The 25,132-nt window shown below is 43.2% G+C and overlaps 2 protein-coding genes across 14 annotated transcripts in view; one reads left to right on the plus strand and one right to left on the minus strand.

Annotated features, from left to right (window-relative positions):
- The first annotated feature begins 732 nt into the window (after positions 1-732).
- Positions 733-25,093, plus strand: Rccd1 (RCC1 domain containing 1). Of its 10 annotated transcripts, none has more exons than XR_011706716.1 (11): positions 1,092-1,252; positions 1,675-1,983; positions 2,165-2,555; positions 2,642-2,763; positions 4,341-4,439; positions 4,801-4,965; positions 5,664-5,693; positions 6,134-6,265; positions 6,368-6,530; positions 23,846-23,899; positions 24,419-25,093. XR_011706716.1 is itself a non-coding variant. In XM_071608618.1 (10 exons), exons 1-9 carry the CDS (start codon positions 928-930, stop codon positions 6,517-6,519), a joined length of 1,443 nt encoding a protein of 480 aa, XP_071464719.1. In that variant the 5' UTR covers positions 733-927; the 3' UTR covers positions 6,520-6,526; positions 7,776-7,927. The 10 variants fall into 10 exon arrangements, 8 of the variants coding, with proteins under 8 accessions (XP_071464719.1, XP_071464717.1, XP_071464718.1 ...); XR_011706715.1 differs by having other exon boundaries at positions 1,093-1,252; positions 6,368-6,526; XM_071608618.1 differs by lacking the exons at positions 1,092-1,252; positions 23,846-23,899; positions 24,419-25,093 and adding exons at positions 733-970; positions 7,776-7,927 and having other exon boundaries at positions 6,368-6,526.
- Prc1 (protein regulator of cytokinesis 1) overlaps positions 10,291-25,132 on the minus strand; it is a 28,740-nt gene continuing 13,898 nt past the window's right edge. The window contains exons 6-15 of one of the 4 annotated variants that reach the window (XM_027919885.2): positions 24,354-24,503; positions 23,728-23,875; positions 22,476-22,612; positions 19,235-19,330; positions 17,718-17,864; positions 17,398-17,508; positions 14,179-14,289; positions 13,374-13,550; positions 13,009-13,050; positions 10,291-11,323 (exon numbers count right to left, since the gene is read on the minus strand). In XM_027919885.2, coding sequence (XP_027775686.2) covers positions 11,252-11,323; positions 13,009-13,050; positions 13,374-13,550; positions 14,179-14,289; positions 17,398-17,508; positions 17,718-17,864; positions 19,235-19,330; positions 22,476-22,612; positions 23,728-23,875; positions 24,354-24,503 — 1,191 coding nt within the window. In that variant the 3' untranslated portion in view covers positions 10,291-11,251. Of the gene's footprint in view, positions 11,324-12,840; positions 13,051-13,373; positions 13,551-14,178; positions 14,290-17,397; positions 17,509-17,717; positions 17,865-19,234; positions 19,331-22,475; positions 22,613-23,727; positions 23,876-24,353; positions 24,504-25,132 lie in introns of those variants that run through there. The other 3 variants (XM_027919899.2, XM_027919893.2, XM_071608610.1) reach the window with 3 other exon arrangements.

Raw genomic sequence — 25,132 nt, forward strand, 5'->3', positions numbered from 1 at the left:
AACAGTTCCCGACTCAGTGGTCCCAGGGAGTGAGTCCTGGTCCTTTGTTCTGTGAGATTTTATAGGTTTTTGGAGGATACTTTATGCGTCACAACATCACACAGCAAATCATTCCATACCGTGGGAGAATCAAACAACAACTCTTAACATTGAAAGCATATTCATTGGCAGGAACAAGTTGGGTAGGGGTGATTGGCTAGTACAAGAGGGAGGTTCATTTGAACTGATTGGTTTAGGCCACAAGGGGTGTACGTGCTAAACTACATGGTTTCCCATCATGTTATCAACCACCATAGAGTTCTTGGGGGTCATCGTGCATTCCAGGTATTTTCATTGTCTTATGCTGATTGGAGGTTGCTAGAGGGGGTTGCCATGGGTCCTCACCTAGCCTAACTTAGTCAGGGATATTTGGCGCTGCAGACCTCTCCTGTTATTTACAAACAACTCAGCAGAGTGGGTATGTACTTAGGAGTGCTCTGTGGGTTTTTCCAAGGACAAGGGTCAGCCCCCTTCCTTAGGACAGGCCTTGAGGTAGAAGCTGCTGTTATTTATTTTTAAAAATGGAGTCACATTAGTTTTTCAGTGTATGTCTTCACTCCTGTGAAAATCCAGTCTCTTCTGTAGTTGAGCCTGGTTGGAAGAATGGTGCAGGTCTGGGACTTTTCCCCTCCCTTCTCTCAGAGCCTAAACCAGGGTTCCAAGCTCAGAGGCCTCTGAAGCGTGAATGACAGGGCCCAAGCCAATCAGTGGAAAGTAAAAGCGGAGGCGCCCAGTACATCCGCTTCCCGATAGCCCGGGAGTTCTGCGCATGTCCAGTAGTGAGCTACCGCTGTCAGCCTGAAGGAAGTAGTGAAGGAGCTAGAGATCCCGTCAGTCCTGGCTAAGGGCGAGGAAGGCCCTGTTACTAGGACTTTAGCTAGACTCTTAATGAGTGTTCCCTCGGTGGTTCTAATCCGAGCTCCTCCGCCCTGTGAGTGTCCATACTTACCGAAGGTTTCAGGCCCACTTTACAGATTAACTCAGCATAGGTCTGGCCGACCCAGCGGGACCCCCTGGGAGGTGAGCACTTACCTGCAGCCTCCGTAACAGTGACGTTACCGCGATAGTGGGGCCAAACAGTGATTGGCCCCAGGAAGGCTGCTGCAGCCAATGGCCTCGCTTGGCGCGCGGCTCTTCAAAGCTGCTCTCCTCCGCAGCGCTACCTGGAGAAAGGACTTTCCTGAGGGATGGAGGGTACTGGGCCAGGATCAAGGTCAGAGACCCCCCCTGGGTTGGGAGCGGACACCGGGGGTGGGGGACCCATGAGCTGATTTCTGAGATTTGAAAATCCTTGTAAAATTCCGATCAAGCCTAACTTACCGAGAAAGTGGCATTGCTGTTGGAACCCCCAGACTGAACCTAATAAGCCAACAACATACCGAAGCCTTTATTTGCATTCATTACAATTCTGAGAGGTAGATACAAACAGCACCCGTCTCACCGCTTTTGTAAAACTGAAGAAATGGATTTGGATTCAGGTTAAGAACATCGGTTGGCTGCGGAGGCGCATGTGGGTGAGGCCGGAGCTGCCTCTCTACTTCCTCGGTTTTGTTGAGAACACTGTGCAGTCGGTGGAACTTGTGCTCAGCCCTCTTCCCCTGTAGTCAGGAGTATGACATTTCTTTCACTTTGTAGATAAGGAAGCTCCAGCTCCTGGGAGGCCAGAGACGCAGGGTGTCGCACCCTTGCTCGTCTGCAAGAAGCACCTGTGTTCCAGCCCTATTCCTGGGACCTTGCGACCCCAGCCGGGTGGCGGCGGGCAGAGGGCGCTGCGGAGCATGGCCGGAGAGCGACCCGGGGCTTGGTTCGGCTTCGGTTTCTGTGGCTTCGGGCAGGCGCTGGGCTCCAGGCGAGGACGCCAGGTGCGCAGTCCTGAGCCGCTGCGGGCGGGCGTCGATGTTTGTCGAGTTAGCGCGAGCTGGAGCTACACAGCCTTCGTGACCCGTGAGACCCTCACCTGATCCCGATTCCAGCCCCGCCCCTGGCAAACTACACCCTACCATATGGCCACTCCAGGATAGCACTCCCATTTTGGTCCCGTTCCCTCCCTAGCCATCCATTTTGGCACCCTGCCCCTGCCTAGACCCTACTCTGGTATGTGTCCCACCCCGGTCTGCCCACACAGGTGCAGGTCGCTTGGAGCTGTCTGGCTCCACTAATGGAGCGGCAGACGACTGCAGGGATGCTTGGGCCTCGGAAGGACTCCTCGTGGTGATTCGCACCGGGACGGAGTCTGGGACTGAACTGCAGGCGTGGACGCCGGGCTCGGCGCTGCGTGGGGCGCCCCTTTGGACCCAGAAGCTGGCGCCTGAGGCTGAGGTGGAAGACCAAGCACGAGATGAGTCTGGAGCTGGCTCGCTGCCCCTGCTGCCTGGCGCCTGCGCCTACGTGAGTCCGCAGCCACCCTTTAGCCGGACTCTGGTCCCGGAGCTGCGGGCACGCCGGCTAGAGCTGGGCGCGGAACACGTGTTGTTGCTGTGCGCTGCTGGCCAGGTGTTCTCCTGGGGCGGGGGCAGGTGAGGGCCAGCTGAATGCGATTAGGAGAAGCCGGAGGAGGGGCCCCTTAATGTGCCCAGAGCTGACTAGGGTTTCACCTGCTCAGGCACGGACAGCTGGGCCACGGGACGCTGGAGGCAGAGTTGGAACCAAGGCTTTTGGAGGCGTTGCAGGGCTTACCCATGGCCGAGGTGGCGGCTGGCGGCTGGCATTCTGTGTGTGTGAGTGGTGAGTGACCCAGTACTTTTCTAGACTAGCTCATGATCTTTTTACACCTCCCTCCTCTTCCAGTTTTGGTGGGAAGCCTCTTCAGGCCTCTTTTTAAACTCATCACACTTTAGTCAACACCCACTCATTTGTATGACTCCCCAGTGCTTCTCAAATTCAGTCCCTCTGCCTCCACCACTGCCCTCTCACACCTGGGCCGATTCAGATGTTTCTCTACTTCTAATACTGTTCTCAGTACCTCTCCCATCCACCTGCCCGCAGCCAGGGTCAACTTTCTGAAATACCCATCCAGGAAAACATGAAAGGATGAGGGGCAGCCCAGTCAAGGAGAACAGAGAAAAGACTGGAAGTTGCCCAGGTGGCTGTGATGTTTGGCACACTGGACCCTGAGATCCCTAGAGGGAGGATGAGGTTGGTGGGTGTGACTCTGGTGGTGGTGACCTAGAGCCAGATAAGGAGGTTCTGTTTTTTCTTTGTGGAGCTGGGGATTGAACCCAGGGCCTTGTGCATTGGAGGCATGCACTCTACCAGCTGAGCTATATCCCCAGCCCCAGGAGGTTCACTTTGGATGTGTTGAGTTCAAAACCATATGGGTGATCCAGGGACAGCTATTTCCTAGCCTCTTGGAGCCCACACAGAGCATGTGACTGGCAGTAGGTGATCTCTGTAGCTACGGCTCTTAATCTGCTACTTACATCACTAGAGCTTTTTCAGTTACTTTCCCCATATTCTAATGTAATGGGCCTGGTTTGGCAGCCAAGCTGAAGAACCTTTGGGCTAGAGGGCATAGAACAGAGGACTGGAAACAGCCCAATGGTAGACCTCACACTTAAGGACCAGGATGAATTGGCATGCTTAGGTTTGGAGTACAGGTTGAAGCATGGAGGCATCAAACTATGCCTTCAAATCATCATTCTGCCCCTGTGATCTTGGGCCTGGTACTTAATGTCTCTGTGCCTTAGTTGTCTCCTGATCAAAGTGGTAATATTTGTAAAATAGGGGTATTGTCATATAATTTCTTGTGGGTTACTGTGAGGATTCAAGGATTATATTTAAAAAAGTGCATAAAAACCATCACAAAATAATAACCTTTATAAGGTTATCATTGTTAGCAAATTTTTAGCATTAGGGCCATTGCTTCAACATGATGGTATTAGAGCAGCAGTGGTACAGGAGAGGTGAGAGCTTCAAGAGGCAACAGGACTAGTGGCAGGTGGGGTTGAAAAGGGGCACAGGCTGCCTCATTGGGTTTGAAAGGGAAATAATACTGCAGAAATTCTGGGGTTACCATGGTGTGTTTGGGTGTGTGGGGGGATTGATTTAGCAACATAAAGAAAAAATGAAAATAGAGAAAGTCCAGCAGGGATTTAATTTAAGGGAAAGGTAACCAGAAAGAATTAAGGATCAGGGAACCTAAGACAAGTAAGCCACTAGAGTCTGAGGTCACCTTTGCCTGGAGTGCCACTTGGGCAGAGCAGGCTTTAGTAGTGCCCAGAAGCTGATGGGAGGGTTAGGAAAGTTTGGATTGGTGAACAGGGGTTCATGGTTATTTAATGGGTCCCCTTGATCTCTTTCAGAAACAGGGGATATTTATATCTGGGGCTGGAATGAATCGGGGCAACTGGCCCTGCCTGCAAGGAACCTGGCAGAGGATAAGAAGATTTTTACAGAGGAAGGTGAGGGTCAACATGACTTTCAGAGTCATCTCCTCACAATGTTGCTATCATTTCTTACTCCTGGATGTATGCTGGCTGAAGAGCTACAGTGCTCAAAAGCCTGATATCCTTGTCACCCCAGACTACAACACAGGATTTTGAGTCCCTTACTGGGGAGCATTGGCAAGGCTAATGCCAGTCTCAGCACTGCGCAGCCTGCAAGCCTGTCAACTCTAACACTTCCTGTGAGTATGGTGGGAGCATCAGCTTTAAAGCCAGAGAATAATGTGCTCTGTAGATCTGTTGTAGCAATGAGATAATGTGTGAATAAGCTTAATACTCAGTGTTAATAATCATCAGTATAAACATTCCAAAACCACAGGTCTGAATGAAGATGGTTCTGAAGTGAATAGACTATCTGGGGCTGAGGATGGAGCCCCTGCTCCCTTCATATCTGTACAGCCCTTCCCAGCTCTATTGGATCTTCCCCTGGGCTCAGATGTAGTCAAAGCCAGCTGTGGATCCCGGCACACTGCTGTAGTGACAAGTGAGTGGGGCTGGGCAGGCTTTTCCAGGATGGACTGAAAAGGCATTCTACCTGTGTTCTAGCTGGAGCTACAGAAAAGGGAGTGGTCAACACTGGGGGAGGAGGTGGTGAGGAGAGGTGCGGGGGACGGAACCCAGGCCCTTGCACATGCTAAGAGCACTCTACCACTGAAGGTGCATCCTCAGCAAAGAGTATTATCTTTTTTTTTTTTTTTTAGTTATACATAGACACGATATCGTTTTATTTATTGTTTTACGTGGAGCTGAGGATCAAACCCAATGCCTCATGTGTGCGAGGCAAGTGCTCTGCCACCAAGTATAAGGCATCTTTACATACTTACTCATTTAATCAAGCTTCTATCCGCAAATAGCTTTAATAATAGCTCCCCAGCCTGTCAGGCCCAGAAGATTATGCCTCTTCCACACTCAGATACTGCCTCATCCAGTGTCCTGATCTCAGTAGCTGCGAGATGCAGGCCACTCAGTTCACATATGGGAAGATAAACTTTTTCCACTGGATCCTTTACCACATCAAATTTGATTAGACAGTTGTAAAGAGAGAATATGTTGTTCCACACCACACATATCTTGTGAGGATTGTGACATGCTGGCTATGGGTTGTGCCAGGCCAGGCTAGACCAATGTCTTGCCAGAGAATAGAATAATACTGACAGCTATTTATTGTCCTTCTGGTTTTAGGAACAGGAGAGCTGTACACCTGGGGCTGGGGTAAGTATAAGAATTGTTTTCGTGACCCTTAAGCCAAGGGCAGGAAAAGCCTGGAAATAAAGATGGGTGACAAAGCTGCATCATCTTGAAGAAGCAGGGGTCTCAACCTGATTACTGGAGGTGCAGAACTGAAAAGCTGTGTGCTCCCTTCCTGGGGTCTAAACAGATCTAGGCACACTCCAGAGAATGTCTACAACCAACAGAGAAATAGGAGATGACATCAGGACTGACAGGCTGGGGAGCTATGACATCTTGCTTTCTGCTATGTTGCCAAGGCTGGCCTTGAACTTGAGATCCTACTCCATCAGCCTCCCTGGTAGCTGGGATTATAAGTGTGCATGCAAGGGAGTGTTTAACAGCATTTATAAAACATGTTTGTGTGTTCTGGCACTAGGTAGAAAATGATAAAATGGAAATCTATGGTAAACATTTTGGTGTAGGTAGCAAGGAAGCTCGGAGGAACCTCTTGCCTGTAATGACTGGTTGCCACTGGACTTTTGGGACCCTGAGCCTGGCCCTAGAGGCTTTCTGGCTCCAGTCTCCTGGATTCACAGAGCAAGCACCAGCAGGGGGTGGGTGTAAACCTTATCCCCTCCTGGCTGCCGTCCTTGGGCTGCATGGAAAAGTAGCAAGGTCTATTGGAGAGGATGGCAAAGAGACTCATCTCACTTCAGGTAAATATGGACAGCTTGGCCACAAGGATAGCACCAGCGTGGATCAGCCCTGCCTTGTGGAATACTTTGTAGAGAAACAGCTCCAAGTGAAGACAGTCACCTGTGGGCCATGGAACACCTATGTGTATGCTGTGGAAAAAGAGAAGACCTGACATGTGTGTATGTATGTATTTAAGTTATAAAATATAGAAAAGTGAACAAAATATATGTTAGAAAATTATAAAGTTAACAATTGTGAAACTCCCTTTTGGGAGGTGAGGAGAGAAAAAAAGAACTCCTTTTCAGGTTAGGGAAAACCATTGCCAGCATCCAATGTCCCTGCATTTGTCCCTTTCCATCACAGCACTCCCCTTCACTTTAGAGCAGGGGCCTTAACTTTGCTGCACTATAGAAACACTTGGAGAGCACTGGAAACTTTGATGACACAGGCCAGTGTCCCAGATGATGAATCAGAAACTCTGTATGTGAGGCCTAGACATAGATGGGTTTTGAAGTTTTCCCACTAAATCCCATTTTTTTTTTTTTTGTCCCGAGGACAGAATTTAGGATCTTGCCCACTCTAGGCAAATACTCTACCACTGAGGTACACTGCTACCCTTTTTTGAGACAGGGGTCTTGCTACGTTTTCACCCCAAGCCTGGGCCTAGTCAGTCATTTTCTATACAATGGTGATTGTGCTTCAATAAGTAGAATCATGGGGTAGAAAAAGAAATTAGGTCCCAGATGTTAATATTTGTCCTAGGCTGGCCTGGAACTTGTGATCCTCCTTTCTCAGCCTCCTGAGTCAAGGGGTTATAGATGTGTGCCACCACTCTCACCCAGATGATTTTAATGTACAGCCAAGACTAGGAACCACTATAGGTCATTTTTTTCACTCATTTCCCTGTAATTCATCAATATGTTGTATTTTCGTTTGATTCAAAATGTTCTGATTTCCCTTGAGAATTTGCCTTAATTTCTAAGTATGTGTACTTCCTAAGAAATTTTCTATTATAGTTTGATTCCATTATGGTCAGGAACATTTTATTTCAATCATTACAAGGCATATATATATATTTTTAGTTAGACATAATACCTTATTTCACTTATTTATTTTTATGTGGTGCTGAGGATCGAACCCAGGGTCTCATATATGCGAGGCGAGCGCTCTACCGCTGAGCCACAAGCCCAGGCCTCAATCATTACAGTTTTTAAGACAAATTTGTTATGATTTATTTGACTATTTTGATGAATGTGGCTTTTACTAGTAACAGATTTTGGTTGGAGTTCTCCACACTTAGGTCTGGCTGATTGGTGCTAGGGTAGTGTTTAGTTCGTCTAGTCTTGCTGATTTTTACCTAGCTATTCTGTATTGCTGGGAGAGGGTTGTTAAATCCTTGACTGTGGATTTGTCCATTTTTCTTTTCAGTTCTACCAGTTTTAGCTTTGTCTGTCTTGAAGCTGCTTTTAAAATACAGACACATTTAGAAGTGGAACATCACTGAAAGTGGCAAAGTAAGAAAACTCTGGGTTCATCTCCCACAAAACCAACTAATAAATTGTATGGTCTTTTTCAAAGAATTGTGGTTGTGGGTTTTGACTTATCCGGTAGGCTCTCAAGAACTGGATGGTTTTATTTATATTTTTTCTTTCTTTTAATATTTTTTTAGTTGTAGATGGACAAATACCTTTCTTTCTTTCGTTTTATTTGGTGCTTAGGATTGAACCTGGGCCTTGCACATGCTAGGTGAGCGCTCTACAAGCTCAGCTCTCTTTTTTTTATTTGTTCTTTTTGGATTTACATGACAGTATATTTCAATATGTACATATTGTACATACACAGAGTATAACTTATTCAGGATCTCATTCTGAAACTCTTTTTAAAAGTACAAGTACTGGCTGCAGCAATCTGGGACAAGGGACAAATAGTTGGCATAAGCAATAAACATAACTTCTGGAGATGAAGAGGTCAGGAAAGGAGATACACAGAGGAAGGGTTTCTTTTTTTTTCTGTTTTTTAGTTTTTGGCAGACACATCTTTGTTTATATGTGGTGCTGAGAATCGAACTCAGGCCGCACGCATGCCAGGCGAGCGCGCTACTGCTTGAGCCACATCCCCAGCCCCCAGAGGAAAGGTTTCTAAAAGCTCTCATATGCTAGGGATTGAGAAGGCTAGAACACAGGCCAAGACTAGATACATTACTCAGCGAAAAGCCTGTAAAAATAATAAATTCCTCTGGATAGCTGCAAGTTCTGTGCAAGCAAGAATTAAAGATTAAGGCAGGGCTGGGGATATGGCTCAAGCGGTAGCGCGCTCGCCTGGCATGCGTGCGGCCCGGGTTCAATCCTCAGCACCACGTACAAAGATGTTGTGTCCGCTGAAAAATGTTAAAAAATAAAAATTAAAATTAAAATTCTAAAAAAAAAAATATATTAAGGCAGAGTTATAAATAACTGGCTAAGTGTTGAAGAAGTGTTCCATTTTAACAGTCAAAAACTGGGGCACATCCCAAAGGTAAATACACACACACACACAAAACAAACATGAATAAACTGATATATATCATATATCCCTATTATATGGTATATAATTCTACTGCTCAGCAGAAGGGAATGAATTGTGGATACAAGCAACAACATGGATGAATCTCAAAATAATGAAAGTAGTACTGGAAGAACGAGATCAAACAGGAATATATTTTATAGATTCTCCTTATATGGGCTGGGGTTGTGACTCAGTGGAGAGTGCTTGCCTAGCATGTGTGAGCCATTGGGTTCAACTCTCAGCACCAGAAAAAAATGAATAAATAAGATAATGGTAATGTGTCCATTTAGAAAAAAAGAAAAAAAAATTCTTATATAAAAAACTCTGGAAAACGCAATCTATGGCATCAGAAAGCAAATCAGCAGTTGCTGTCAGGGTGAAGATTTCACAGATGTGCACTTTATCAATTTATCAAAGTATACAGTTTTGCTAGTGCAGTTTATGTCAGTTATACCTCAAAGCTTATTACTGTTTTTTTTTGTTTGTTTGTTTGTTACTGGGAATTAAACGCAGGGGTGTTCTGTTACCCTACAGCCTCAGCTTTTTTTTTTTTTTTTTTTTTGAGATAGTGTCTTGCCAAGTTGCTGAAGTTGGCCTCAAACTTTCCAGTGCTCTTACCTCAGCCTTCCAAGTAGCTGGGGCTACAGGTGTGTGCACCACAATGCCCAGCTTATAAAGCTCACTTTTGTAAAAGCAATTCCTGTTAATATGACAAGTGATAGGGGCTGGGGTTATAGCAGAGTGCTTGCCTCACACATATGAGGCACTGGGTTCTATCCTCAGTACCACATAAAAATACATAAAGATGTTGTGTCCATCTTTAAAAATATAACAAATGACAATGAATTAGGAAGATTCCTAATCCTTCAGTTGTTGGAGTTATGGAAAAAGATCTTTGAGAGAAATAAAGAATGGGAGTTTCTTAATTTAGAAATGCAAAAAAGAAACCAGGTACAATGGTTCATGAGGCTGTGAGGCAGGAGGATCTCAAGTTCTAGGCTAGCCTGGGCAACTCAGCAAGACCCTGTCAAAATTAAAAAAACAAAACAAAACAAAGAAGGACTGAGGATGTAGCTGAGTGGAAAAGCATCCCTGGGTTCAACCCCTAGTACTTCCCTCCATTCCCAACCCCCCTGCCCCCCAAAAAAGGACACAAAATAACAAAAGTTCTAACTAGAAAAATTTCCATATATCCTTTTGGTCTTTTCTGTTTTCCATAGGCCAAATCAACCAAAAATTGGTTGTGGGGAAAAATAAACCAAGAAAAAAAAAAACGCCATGGTATCTTTTTGAAAGGTAACTACACACATTTTAATTTATTTTTAAGAATATATTTATATTTTAAAAACAGGACATGACTAACAGCATGGCTTACACCTATAGACCAAGTCCACACTGGTAAGCTTTTGAGAACCATTTAATGTGTCAACAGTAGTACTGGCGCAGGCAGACAGTAAGAATAAATAATAGTGCTCCGGGAAGTGCAGTAGTGATGTTGAGGGTAGGTAAAGAAGGAGCCTCATCTGTGGAAGCTATAGCAGGAAAACGTCCCCAGTGGTGACATGTGCAAAGCTGCTCATCTCCACAACAGAAATGACCCAACCTACCCAGATGGCCTCCCAACTGGGCTGGCAGTTGCAGGGATAGAAGAACTTGGGCACAATGGGGCACAGTGGACCCAGAGAGAATTCTGAAGAAACAGTCCAGAAAAGCATGTGTGTCACTCACACACACCCACAAACAGATTGCACTGTATATATCACACACTGTACAATTTAACAAAGGTGCTCCCAGCCTCTCTGTCATCTTTGGCACTGTATCAGGCCACCTCAAATGCTGACACACAGACATCCTCATTGGGAGGGAGGCTGTCCTGATTGGTGGGGACAGGCCTTCTGGTGAGAGCAAAGCTATCATAGCTACATCATTAACTGAACACCCCTAGACAAAAAACAATGTTAATTGCTAATTACAAGTATACATGCCAAAATTACTTCATTTCTCATCCCCCAAGGTTGGGCCTAGTCAATCATTTTCTATACAATGGTGATCGTGCTTTGAAAAGTAGAATCCTGGAGTAGAGAAAGAAATTAGGTCCCAGATGCCAATGTTTGTACTTACAGCTATAAACTAAGTTTTAAAATATTTCTTGAGTCAAAAAAATAAAAGCAACTCTCTATGGACTCACTAAACCCATAACAGACTTTCAATGTCACTCTTGTTCATGTCTTTAAATTAGGCCCAAGGTAACAGAACCTGTCCAGGGTTTTAAGCGCATTTAAAGAAAAACTAGAGCCACCCCTGTATAATAAGTCCAATCTATGCACAGGAAGCCACAGTGGCTGGCTGGTCAGGGTTTCTCAGGCGTGGATGTTGGTTGAATTGAGGATTCGAGAAGTAGCTTCAGATTTGGAAGCCTTTGAAAGTTCTCGCTGTTGAAAAAATAAATAACATCAGTGGCAGTACTACTGCTCCTATCGTGCATGCCCTTCCTTTATAATCCTAGTTAAGTGTCAACAGAAAGTCCCCTGAGGAGTTTCTGAGACAGAGAGATCCCTAGTATGTTAGGAATAGGTGAGGAACCGAGCACCATTGGGTTAGTCATAGACTGAGCGCATGCACACACATGCCCCAGTCGCCTTTCCTCTGCCAGTCCAGTCAAAACTTCACCCAAGAAATCCCTTATACTTTGGCAACTCCAAGAGTAGTTCTGTAAACTAAGTAAGCAACAAGCTTTGTTTTCATGAGCCCTTAAACAATGGGCCAGACCATGTATCTACCAATCCCTGGGGCTGAGGGCCTTGTAACCTGCTGGTGATTTGATCTCATGCTGGAGCACATGGCATAAAAGCAGAAAGTAAAGCTTGAGTGACCCCTGAGAGAGACAGATATTAGTAGAGGTTAGTTTAGTCAGTGACTTTGGTGCTGCCTGGTGGAGTGTTATTAGGTTTAACAACCAAAACAAATGAACCCCCCAAGATCAGCCATAGATAGGCAGTGGATAAAATGGGCCCCAAGTGGATAAAATAGGCCTTGGCTGAGCAAGCAAAAGAGAAAAACACGACCCTCTGTCCAGCACACAGCTGGCCAGAGTGGCACACTATTTCTATAGGTAGAACCACTACCAGGAATACAAACTGGAATAAACTGCCAGAATATGAAGCTGGCTTAAACGTTCCACACTAGCTATATAGCCCTGGGCAAATGTCCCATTCTCCATCCTTTTTAAGAGAGAAGGCAGGGGCTGGGGTTGTGGCTCAGCGGTAGAGCACTTGCCTAGCATGAGCAAGGCCCTGGGTTTGATCCTCAGCACCACATAAAAATGAATAAAGGTATTATATCCAACTACAACTAAAAAATAAATATTTGGGGGGAAAAAAAAGAGAGAGAAGGCAGCTTAGGCTTTAACTCTGTATTCCCCAAAGGGTAAGGGGCAGCCTCACTTCTGTTTCATGGCAAGACATGGAGGAGGAAGCTTGTTAAGGAAAGGCATTGCAGTAAAGTGTTAGTAAATGCAAAGCAGGATAGAAGGAGATAATCATTCCGGAAAAATTACTTTAATCCAGTGCTTCATAAATGCTTTAGCAGCTCAATGTGGTAGAAACAGGCAAATGTAGGGAAAAGACCAGTAGACAAAGTTTGAGATTCAGCCCTGAGTTAGTAAGACATATACTCCAGGAAATAATCAGCACACAGGCCAAGAACCTCATTATAAGCAGCACACAGCTGGGGCTCCCCTTCCCACATGATGGGGCCTCTATTCTTTCCAGCACATTTTAGGCCTTTGATATCACAATTGGGGAGAGTGAAAGTTTTCTTTTGTGAAATAATGTTTTTAAAATTCGTCACCTGACTTTAGATGGGGCTGAGAATCCAATTCAAGTCTGAACAAGTTTTTCTATTAGTCAGCAGGCTGACAGTCAGCCTATTATAGGAAACATAAGCCAGATACTTATTTTTGAAATTTGTCATAGAATTCTTTTGTTAAAATAGTTCTGTAATAACACAGCTGAGATGATAGGTTAGTGCTGCCCTTTGCCCAGTTGAGAATGAAGCAAGGAGATGATAGACAAGTTTGGAAAAAGGGAACTGGACATGCAGGGGTTGCCATACAGACCTGAAGCCCAAAAGTGGAGCTGTCAGAGTGGGACGGATCCTTCTAAGAACAAAGAAGACAATTACCAAGAACTCCACCAAGAGAGCACCAGGGCAATGATTAGAGAGGGTCACCTCCTGCAGCCAGGGAGTGGTATTATCTTAAGCAGAAGGATCCAAGTTAATGTCTAGTTGCTACTGCCAACTTCCCATACATTTCCTTTCAGCCACCCCCACCCTCACCTTCCTCATGTCAAGGCAGGAAAGGGATTCTCAGCCTCCAAGGTACCTGTGCTGACCAGATAGCCTGGGTGCCCTTGGAAAGACAATGACTGCCCCAACTGTGTGCTCCCCAGAGACTGGTAGATATTAGAAAAGGTGAATTACCGCAAACTCAGAATAGGTGCTGGCAACAGAATTAATGCTGAAGTTGCGCTGGAGAGGGGTCGAGTCAGGGTACCCACCACTCAGGATGCTGCCATTCAACTCCAAGTTCTCTTTGTTGGCTCCATGCCTACCGGCACGGGGTGTTTTCTTTCCAGAACAAGTGGAACTGACCACTGGCTAGAGTAAGGAAAGAGATCCATATGTCACCTTAAGATGAATGTATAAGCACACACACAAACTCAAGAGCTAATATCACATTTATATGTCTATAATTTATACTTTTGATTTAAAAACTACTTTTGCTTGATGCTAGGCAAGAGCTCTATCACTATATTTTACCACTGAGATATACTCCTAGGCCCTTGAATTCTTAATGATTTTACAAAATACCTACCTTTGAGAATAGCCTGTAGGATAGCTAAATGGCTAAACATATGTTTTGGCAGAATCCCCCTCTCTCTTGAGTATCTGTGTCTAGTGACCCAGTGTCATTGGGCTGGAACCCATGTACAGGGGAACCTAGCTTAGCACCAGCTGAAGACTGGACCTTAGCTCACAGAGACCACAAGACCATCACCTGACCTTTAGTCTCGACACAGCCCAGGGTTTTCATAGTACCAGAGAGGCTAGGTGACGTTTTTTATCATTGTTAATTTTTTTTTTTTTACTATTATCTAGTGATAATCTGACTTATGTCTGTCAACTCTGAGCATCTCACTGATAACCAAATTCAGGGAGATTAGAAATTAGGACATCTAGATTGAGGCATCTGGGTAACTAGGCAGTGCATACAGAGCTTGCTTACCTTGCTGCCAGAAGGAGGAAGTCGAGACACAGGGGAGCGGTAGACTGTCCCCCCAAAGACGGGCCTAATGCTACTATTGGCTGTAGCATTGGACATGGTAGTAGTGTTCAGCTAGAGAAGAACAGATACATTACTGATATTCAGCCTTTCTAGTAACCTATTTCTACCTAACAGGAAAAAGAATAGGGGAAATAGTCCAGTAAAGATGAGTCTACACAGTAAAGAACCTGCTGCATCTGATATATAGGACTCGAGGAAACGTGAAGTTTTCAAAGCCTGTTTATATCCAGCAGATGGAACTATAAAATAGTACAATCACTTATGGCATGAGACATTTATTATATGACCCAAACACTCTACCCAACAGAAATAAAAGCATATATCCATACGATACTTATTCATAAATGTTTATAGCAGTTTTATCTGTACTAGTCAAAAACCAGAAAGAATACTCAGCAGGATAAATGGACAAGCAGATTATGATTTGTTTATAGAATGCAATACTGCTCCACAATAAAAAGGAATGGCCTATTGATACACGCAACACCAAGGATGAACCTCAAAGAAATCAGGCTAAATGAAAGAAGCCATACACAAAAATATGTACTTATGATTCTATTTATATTAAATGTTAGAAAATACAAAACTACTCTCTTGTGACAGTTAAATCCCTAGTTGCCAGGAGCTGAGGAAGGATAAAACTTACAAATATGCAACATTAAATCCCATACAACCATAATGTACCAGTTAAAAAAAAAAAAAAAAGTAGTAATTGAATAAAAAGCAAGGGAAAAAAACACTCAACGTCTGAAAATTTGTTCAAGTATTGACAGAGAGTGGAGCCAATGATAACACTTAAGACACTAATGAGCTGCCATAATCGTATTGGAATCAGACAGTGATTAATACAACCAGACTTTTGAAATATTTTACAGCATTCTTAGCAGCAAGAGCTGTCTCACATGTCTTTTTTTTTTTTTTTAAAGAGAGAGAGAAATGGATGTGTAATTGATGTGATTCTGCAATCTGTATACGGGGTAAAAATGGGAGTTCATAACCCACTTGAATCAAAGTGTGAAATATGATATATCAAGAACTATGTAATGTTTTGAACAACCAACAATAAAAAATTAAAAAAATAAAATAAAATAAAAAATAAAGAGAGAGAGAGAGAGAGAGAGAGAGAGAGAGAGAGAATTTTAATATTTATTTTTTAGTTTTTGGCGGACACAACATCTTTGTTTTGTATGTGGTGCTGAGGACCGAACCTGGGCTGCATGCATGCCAGGCGAGCGCACTACCGCTTGAGCCACATCCCCAGCCCTCACATGTCTTTATATTCTTAGCATTGCTGATCCAAAACAAATCATAGAATTCAGTCTTAGTGGTATAATTTATGTTTGTAAAAGTTTATCACATTTCCATAATAAAAAAGTATGTAGATCAAATAGGGAACTAATTTAATAAATGACAATAGTTTTTAAGAGGATAGAATATATATGTAATAAAGAGTGTATATCTGAAGATAATTTGAAGCTATAAAAAGTCATAACCCGGGGGGCTGGGGTTGTGGCTCAGCGGTAGAGTGCTCGCCTCAGACGGGCGAGACCCTGAGTTCGATCCTCTGCACCACATGAAAATAAATAAGTAAAATAGAGGTATTGTGTCCAACTACAACTAAAAAACAAATATTAAAAAAAAAAAAGTCATAACCCGGGGCTGGGGTTGTGGCTCAGTGGTAGAGCACTTGCCTAGCACGTTGGAGACCCTGGGTTTGATCCTCAGCACTACATAAAATAAACAAAAGTAATGTGTACAACTAAACAAATACTTAAAAAAAAAAAGTCGGGCTGGGGATGTGGCTCAAGCGGTAGTGTGCTCGCTTGGCATGCGTGCGGCCCGGGTTCGATCCTCAGCACCACGTACAAACAAAAAGATGTTGTGTCTACCGAAAACTAAAAAATAAATATCAAAATTCTCTCTCTCTCTTTAAAAAAAAAAAAAAAAAAAGTCATATCATAACCCAGGTGGGCACAGAAAATCCCAATGACTTGGGAGGCTGTGGCAGAAAGATTGCAAGTTTGAAGCCAATCTTGGTAACCCAGTGAGATCCAGTCTCAAAAAGGGGTGGTAGGGAGTGGACTGAGGATATAGCTCAGTGGTAGAGTGTTTCTGGGTAGGTTCTATTCCCAGTAGTGGGTGGGGGTGGAATAACAGGGAAAAAGGTTAAGAAAAATATCAAAATTAAATAATGTGACCTCTATTATGTAAAAATACACTATTTAAGACTAGGCTGGACATGGTGCCAATGCAGACCTGAAGCCCAAAAGTGGTAGGAGGATAGCAAGTTTGAGGCCAGCCTTGGGAAAACTGAGTAAGACCTTGTATCAATATTTAAAGGATAGAAAGTAGCATAAGTCTGTAATCCCACCCACTCAGGAGGCTGAGGTGGTAAGATCTCAAGTTTGAGGCCAGTCTGGGCAACTTAGCAAGAACCTATCTCCATATAAAACAAGGCTGAGGATGTAAGCCCAGGGTGGAACAGTTGCCTACCATGCTCAAATCCCTGGGTTCAGCCTCCAGCATTGGTGGGTGGGAGCAAAAAGAACACCAAATATTTACAGTGGTTCTATTGTAGTTATATTATAATGATTTAAAAAATAATGCACCACCTTGGGGCTGGGGATATAGCTCAGTTGATAGTGCTTGCCTCACATGCACAAGGCCCTGGGTTCGATTCCCAGCATACCCTCCCCCCAAAAAAAGGAAAAAAACCCAACCAAACAAAAAATCCGTCTTATTAAAAAGAAAGTAAAATATGATTACTCCCTGACTTCCTGTTCTAGAGATTAAGGGATATTAAAAATTTCATTCATTAAGCATGAAAATTGTCTTTCACCCAGTACTGTGGGCATCTGGTAGAATTACAGGATGATGAACTTCTGAAAGTTTCATCATCAGAGAATGTTAGCAATTATTGGTCCCTAGGAGTTAAATGCCAGGACTCAACAAATGGCACACGTCAAAGCTGGTCACTCCTTTACTGTTGTGATAAACCAATACTAAAGATTAAACTACAGTCACCCATTTACTCTCAAATTCACTCAACCTGGAGAAGAAAACTGCTTTTCCAACTCAGCAGTACAGAGGGTGAGAGAGGACAAAGAACCCTATCTCCCCACTCCTTCACCAGCAGGGCTCCACAAAAGCCACATTTACCTTCCGCACTTTGCCTGGTGTGTTGGGAGCCAGTACTCGCCGCTTGCTGGGTGTCCGGGGAGCACTGCCATAGAGCATCTCTGCCTCTGTTTGCTTCTTGTTCTTTAGTTGCTGTATGAAAGTCAGAAGCAACAGTGATGAATCCCAGTAAGAAGTGGTTTTAGGATGGGAACAGAAGCAGGGCTAGAAGTCTAGAGCCAGGTCTGCAGCCTGAGTTAAAAGGAGCTGTTACAGACTACCTAATTCTTCTAAGAGCTCTGACAGACATGCTACGATGCATAAACTATCTTCCTCTTTTCCCAGTTTGTGTGTACACTTACTCTTTCCTGCTTGGCTCTCTCTTTCTCCAGTCGATGCATCTCCCATTGTTCTGCCACATACTCCATGAATTTCTGCCCATTCACCTCAAATGTTTTTGACTGCTCCTGTTCCCACATTTCAATCCGTGCCTTCAACTCTTCTTCCAGCTGAGACCAGAAACAAGGACATGTTAGTTACTTTTAATCTTTGGGGTTGAAGCCCAAATGAAACGATTATCTTAAAGATTGACTACTTAAGCTGGGTGCAATGGCACATGACTGTAATCCCAGCTACTCAGAAGAATAAGGCAGGAGGATTTCAAGTTCAAGACGAGCCTAGGCAACTTAGCAGAATCCTGTCTCAAAGTGAAAAAGGTTTGGGGTAGCTCAGTGGTTCAATCCCCAGTGCTACCACCACTGGGCAAAAAAACAAACAAACAAACAAAAAAAAACCAATGATTTTTTCCTTTTCCACAGCATTAGCATTCTAACTTCAGGGAGCTAGACCCATGGGGCTTCAGGTCAGAGTGACCAGAGATGGTTCATTTACAACACACAGAAAAGTAGAAGAAGGCAAGAACCCATAGTCTGAATACTGAGGTTTTGATGCCTGAAGCTGGAAACAGCATCAGTAAAATCAGTAACATTAACCAGACAGTGATTAATGTAAGCATAAGCATAAGCATGACTATGGAACCAGATTATCTGGGTTTCAGTCTGGACTCTACCTCTTACTAGCTGTGAAAATGGCAAGTTACCCCTTATTATCTGTAAAAACAATATCAACCTAAAGGGATATTGTCATATATATGAATAAATGAAAACATCTTGAAATAGTAACAACTCAAAAAAAAATGTGAAACATTACTATTATTAACATAGAAAATAAAGCCCACAGTACTTTCTCAAAAGCTTGCCTATATTATGGGCTAAAATGTTGCCCAAAATTCATTTTGAAGTCCTAACCCCCAACACCTCAGAATGTAAGTGTTTCTGGATGGTCTTTTAAAAAAAGTAGTCCAGGGCTGGGCGTATAGCTCAGTTGGTAGAGTGCTTGCATCATAAGCACAAGGCTCTGGGTTCAATCCCTAGCACCACCAAAAAAAAAAGGTAGTTGAGTTAAAATGAGGTCATTAGGGTGGGCCCTAATTCAATCACTGATGGTAATTAGGACACAAAGACACACAGAGGAAAGGTTATGTGAAGATCCAATCAGAATCTGCCATCTATAAGACAAGCAGAGGCCTCAGAAGAAATCCAGCCCTGCCAATGACATCTTGAATCTCAGACTACTGGCTTCAAGAATTGTGAGAAAGTAAATTTCTGTAGTATAAGCCACCTAATTTGTAGTCTTTAATTTGGTGGTTCCAGCAGACTACACCTTGGTGTTCAGTGGCCCTTTGCTTACACTGAAGGCCCAATGCATAAACTTTGGAAGAGAAGACATTTCTGGGGCAAATTAATACAAAGCAAAGGACATACAAAAAATTAAAGTATCTCAAGAGCCAAGTGCCAAAAACTCTTAGCAACAATATTACCTTAGGGAGTGTTTTCTGGAGCTTGGCTCGCTGCTTTTCTTCTTTTAGAAGGTTTCCTCCTCGGTTTACAAATCGACTTGGATCTGAAGCTTTTCTCTGTGAAAAATACATTTTATTTAATGATAGTATAACCTAGGATAGTCATACCAATTACTCCTCCTAAGCCCTCATAACATAATGTATATTATTAAATTGACCTGTAGAGTTTCACATTCTTGTCCACATTTAGCCATTAGAAATGGTGGCATTTTAAGCCATGGGCACTCCTGGGCATATGCAAGATCATCCACTGGGGGGTAGGAAAACTACAAGCTTCCTTCAATCTAAAAAATAACAGATAAATATAACAATGACTATAGGAAGCCATCCGGAAATGATGAGGACCTTTTTTTTTTTTTTTAGCATTGCAACCGATGAGGGGGTAGATCTGGCACTGGGAGCTTCCCATGGCAGACTCATGGGAATAGATCACCTGAAGCGAGTGAACTCCCCTTCTCTACCAGAAAGGTGCCTCGCAGCACCTATGGGCATAACCCACTAGGAACTGATCAGCCTTCTTGCCCCCACCTCTATCCTGTTTTGGTGAAGAACTTTCTATCGAAAGCCTTTGATGTTTTCCAATATAAATAAAGCAAATGTGGGCTCCTTTCTTTGTTAGAAGCTGGACCCATCTAGTTAGCTTTGTCTGTGTCTACCCCCTCATTGAAACTACTTTCTGTGTTCTGTGGTCATTTCGCTATTCTAGCTTTTATTTTTCAGCCAGCCCATACCACCCAAGGGAAACCCATTCGCTAGCCCATGCAAGATGTGGGCAAGAAATGCCACTAGTTCCCTTCCTTGGTTTGGATGTCAGATGATGTTATTTTAATATACAAGGTGAGGAGGGATGGGCAGGCCTAAACTCAGGGCTTGTTGTGATACCTCTGCTTGCGCTTGTATTTCTAGCATACTGGCACAGAATGCAGCTTAAATGCACATGGCCAGGAAATTTGCAGATAATCTGGGTTTCACTAAATTAACCTTCACAAGATAAACAAAAATTTAGAGGGCTGGGGTGTAGTTCAATGGCAGTGCGTGAGGTCCTGGGTTCAATCCTTGGCCTCAGTAAATAAGTGTGAAATGAGAAGCTCTGGGTTCACATTCCAACACTGCCCTCCCCACAAAAAAGCTTTTCTTGCCTGTAATCCCAGTAGCTCAGGAGGCTGAGACAGGAGGATCCCAAGTCCAAAGCCAACCTCCGCAATGGCAAGGCACTAAGCAACTCAATGAGATCCTGTCTCTAATAAAATACAAAGTTGGACTGGGGATTTCCTCAGTGGTTGACTGCCCCCGAGTTTAAAAAAAAAACAAAAACGTTTCTCATTTTTCTTAAATGTCTGGCTTTTGTTATTTTATAATGTATACACAATAATTTTGAGTATATAACTAGGCATTATAAACTGGGGGAATTACTGCTGGGCAGTGGTGCAAGCCTGTAATCCCAGCAGCTCGGGAGGCTTAGGCAGGAGGATCACTAGTTCAAAGCCAGCCTCAGCAAAACTGAGGCACTAAGCAACTCAGTGAGATTCTGTCTCTAAATAAAAGTAGGGCTGGGGATGTGGCTCACTGGTTCAATCCCGAGTTCAATCCCCGGTACCAAAAAATAAATTAAAATTTTTAGGGGCTGGGGTTGTGGCTCAGTGGTAGAGTGCTGGCCTAGCACGTGTGAGGCCTTGGGTTAGATCCTCAGCACCACATAAAAATAAATAAATAAAATAAAGGTATTGTGTCCAACTACAACTAAAAAATAAATATTTAAAAATAAAAAATAAAATTTTAAATCAGGGGAATTACTTAAAAGAATGGTGCAGGTAACTAGAAGCATTCTTGATAATATGTAGACCAAACTATTTCTCTTCAAGAGTGCTTGACAGGTCATAACTTATTAACAACAATAGCATGGCATAAGTAACTCCTTTATTTTTCTCATGTGTGGTGAGTTACACAAGGCTGCTGCTTTAGCTATGTTCATATTCACTCCTCCTCCTCCTGGTTTTCACCCAGAAGCAAGAAGCATCTAAGGACTAGTTGATCGTAAACGGCTGTAAGGTCTTGCCAGGTTCTCTCCATCTGAGTCCTAGCTTCCTGCCTATAAACTTGAAACTTGAAAGAGTTCAGCTTAAAAGTCTACAGACCCTTATGAATGCTAATAGAGTCAGCATGAACCTAATAACAATTTTCTCCTTAAATTTTGTGCTGTTGGTGCTTCATTTCTCTCACCCCAATCCCAGCCCTGAATTCTAAAATGCTGTTTGTGCTATCTGTGAGAAGGAATTCAGAGAATACAAATTCATCCTGATATCTAGTTTTCTAGGAAAACAGCAAAAGTAGCAATAGTAGAGAAGTTAGTTGACTTCCTTAGTAACAGAACCAGAATTTGCCAGCCACTGGTATGGCACATAAACACAAGTGCTGTGAAGAGAGACTGGGAGGAGCCCTTAATTCAGGGTCAAGAGGGCAATGCCACCTTTGTTCTTTCTCTACCATGCTGCCCGAAATGTGGCCCTTCAGGTGGGAGCTCTAGCAACCAGCTTGGCCCTGAGGACGAGGTCCCCACTTAGTGGTGGGGAGCCCAGAGCTGGAGAAGCCTGCTCTATCCACATCTGGGCTTCCTTCAAGCAAGAAACTTCTATCTTCTTTAAGCCATTAATTTATAGGACATTAGAAAACTGGTAACTGGCCTTGCTTGCTATTTTTCCCCCAAAGCTGGGGATTGAACCCAGGGTCATATCTATGCTAGGCAAGCATTCGCTCACTGAGCCATATCTCCAATGCAGGGCATGTTTTCTCAACCCTTCATTTCACTCTTAAGAAAGCAGACAAGTAGCCAGACACCATGGCACATGCCTGTAATCCCAGAAGCTTGGGAGGCAGAGGCAGCAGGATTGAAAGTTCAAAGCCAACCTCAGCAACAGTGAGGTGCTAAGCAATGCAGCAAGACCCTGTCTCTAAATAAAATACAAAAATGGCTAGAGATGTGGCTCAGTGGTCGAATGCCCACTCCTGAGTTCAATCCCTAGTACCAAATTAAAACAGGGGCTAGGATGGTGGCTCAGCAGTAGAGCGCTCGCCTAGCATGGGCGGGACCCGAATTCAATCCTCAGCACCACATAAAAAAATAAAGGCATTGTGTTGTGTCCATCTACACCTAAAAATAAATATTAAAAAAAAAAAAAAAAAAAAGCAGACAAATAGGGCATACCTCAAACTCTAAGAAAAGCTTCCAGCTCTCTTCCCATTTCTGGACACCTTCAAAGAGTTCTTTATGAACTTCATAGTAGTTTCTTAACCGCACAATCTCAGCATCATGTAGTTGGAGCAGATTTTCTGTGTAGTCCTCTGCAACATAAAGACCCAGTAGTTAAAAATTAAAATTACTCAGGACTGGGGTTGTAGCTCAGTGGTGAAGTCCTTGCCTAAAACACTGGGTTTGATCCTCAGCACCACATAAAAATAAATAAAGGTATTATATTCATCTTCAACTAAAAATTTTTTTAAAAAATTAGTCTAATATCCCAATTTACTATCCACAACTTCCCTAAAATGGAAATAGGGGTGTGTGTGTGTGTATATATGTATATGTGTATATATATATATATATATATATATATATATATATATATATATATATTTTTTTTTTTATAATATAGGAGTAAGTGGCTAATAAAAAATAAAAGCCAGGACTGGGGGTGTAGTGCTAGGCATTTACCTAGCATGCATGAGGCCCTGGGTTTCATTCCATGCACAACGGAAGAGAAAAAACATAAAAAGCTGGGCATGGTGGTGCGTGCCTATAATCCCAGCAACCCAGGAGCCTGAGGTAGAAGAATATTAAGTTTGAGGTCAGCTTAGGCAACTTAGTGAGACCTTGGTCTCAAAACAAATTTTAAAAGGGATGGGATGTAGCTCAGTGTTAAAGCCCCTCTGGGTTCAATCCCCAGTACTGAAAAAATAAACCATCAATAAAATAATATGTTTGTCATAATTAGCCTGAGGGGACTAAGTACCTAGGGTATGGACAAAGAGTAGTCTCCAAGGGTATTCTCCAAAATCTGTGTTATCTTTTGCTTTGTCTTAGTTTCTTTTGTATTCTTCTCTCTGCCTTATCCAGACAATAGAGGATCAGGTCACAAAACTGTCTAAAAACTTGCTGAATTTAGTTAGAACAGCTTCATTTTATGTTCAGTTCAGCCTGGAATTCCACTGGGCTCTAGGAGTCAGACTCCTCTAGGCTCAAATAGGCTAATGCATTTACCTGCTATATGCCTCTGAGTTAAGCTGATCAACATTTATGTCCCTTACTGTCCTCATCTCCCGACATGAAGATTATGTGAGATAATATAGTTAAGAATTGGCTGTATCTATTCAGATAAGGAAATAGAGGCTTCCTGGTGAGTGTCTGGGTTTATAAAAGAGCAGTGAGTAGACCACATGAAATTCACTGCTGTACTAACCAGCATAGTAAGGGGCAAAAGCTCGTCTCTGCTCCTGGCTATAAAAACACTGGTCCCAATACTGAGCCAGCTCTACTCGAATTGCCTCAATCACTTTCTTCATGTTTTGCATTTTCAGTTCTTCGAGCCGATCCACTTCTAATTGCAGCTGAAAGAAAAAGACATATTAAAGGTATTCACCATACTTTCATATTCACTTAGATTAAAAGTTCCCCCTTTTTAGTTGTTTTTGTTTCCTTTAGGGTACTGGGGATTGAACCCAGATATGCTTTACCACTGTTACATTCCCAGCCCTTCTTATTTTTTGAGACAGGTCTCACTAAGTTGCAGAAGCTGGCCTCAAACTTGTGATCCTCCTGCCTCAACTTCCTAAGTCACTAGGATTATAGACGTACCCTCAGTGCTTGGTATTTTGCCTTTTAAAATAAAATTATAACACATAATACTCTGTAACAATCATATTATAGGAGCCAGAATACAGAAGATAGAAGATAAGCAGGCCATTTCCCCCTTTTCTGACACTTTTAAGAGTAGGTAGGCCCAAGGGAGAAATAGGTAAGGATGTTGGACTAGACTCAGGAAGACTCACAGAAGACTGCTTACCCAGCACCCATTCAGTTTCTTACCGCTTTCCTGACCTTGGCTTTTGACCCAGTCATAACCATTGCCACAGCTTCTCTCTCTTCTTCAGGTATCTGCAACCTGTCCCAGAGTTCCCGGATTTGAGCACGAAGTCCCTCACACACTGCTTCATTTTGTGATTTTTGCATTTCCAGCTGTATCAAGGAAAGGCTGTGGTTAAAGCAAAATAGTAACACACAAAAGGCTAGTCCTCTGCAGCAAGGAATGTCTGGACCCAAATGAAGAAGAAGCATTTATACTGTGATTCCCATTTTTTTTTTTTTTTTGGTACCTGGGATTGAACTCAGGGGCACTCAGCCACTGAGCCACATCCCCAGCCCTATTTTGTATTTTATTTAGAGACAGGGTCTCACTGAGCTGCTTAGTACCTGGCTTTTGCTGAAGTTGGCTTTGAACTCGCAATTTCCTACCTCAGCCTCCTGAGCTGCTGGAATTATAGGTGTGCACCACTGTGCCTGGCTTCCCAAGAGAAATTTTTTGATGCATTCTGAACATAAGATGTAAAGCTGTCACTATGGGAGGATCTCAGACCTCAAGAACAGGATTCCAATGTTGAATTGAAAGTTTTTTTCAATCAAACAGTATGCTTGGGGCTGGGGATTACAGCTCAGTGGTACAGCGCTCACCTATCAAGCTTGAAGCCCTGAGTTCAATCCCCCATATCATCAAAATAAATGAATGAATAAATAAATAAATATAAAAATAGTTATTTAAAAAACAACTATGTATATCAAATGGATGTCATTTCATCTGATTGTAATTT

Source organism: Marmota flaviventris, chromosome 2, assembly GCF_047511675.1.
Source record: "Marmota flaviventris isolate mMarFla1 chromosome 2, mMarFla1.hap1, whole genome shotgun sequence".
Taxonomy (NCBI): domain Eukaryota; kingdom Metazoa; phylum Chordata; class Mammalia; order Rodentia; family Sciuridae; genus Marmota; species Marmota flaviventris.

Coding starts and splice junctions, on each gene's coding strand:
- Rccd1 (XM_071608616.1), top strand. CDS start 1,150: ATGGCCTCGCTTGGCGCGCGGCTCTTCAAAGCTGCTCTCCTCCGCAGC. Junction 2,764..4,340: donor GCATTCTGTGTGTGTGAGTG/GTGAGTGACCCA, acceptor GATCTCTTTCAG/AAACAGGGGATATTTATATC. Junction 6,266..6,367: donor AGAGCAAGCACCAGCAGGGG/GTGGGTGTAAAC, acceptor ATCTCACTTCAG/GTAAATATGGACAGCTTGGC.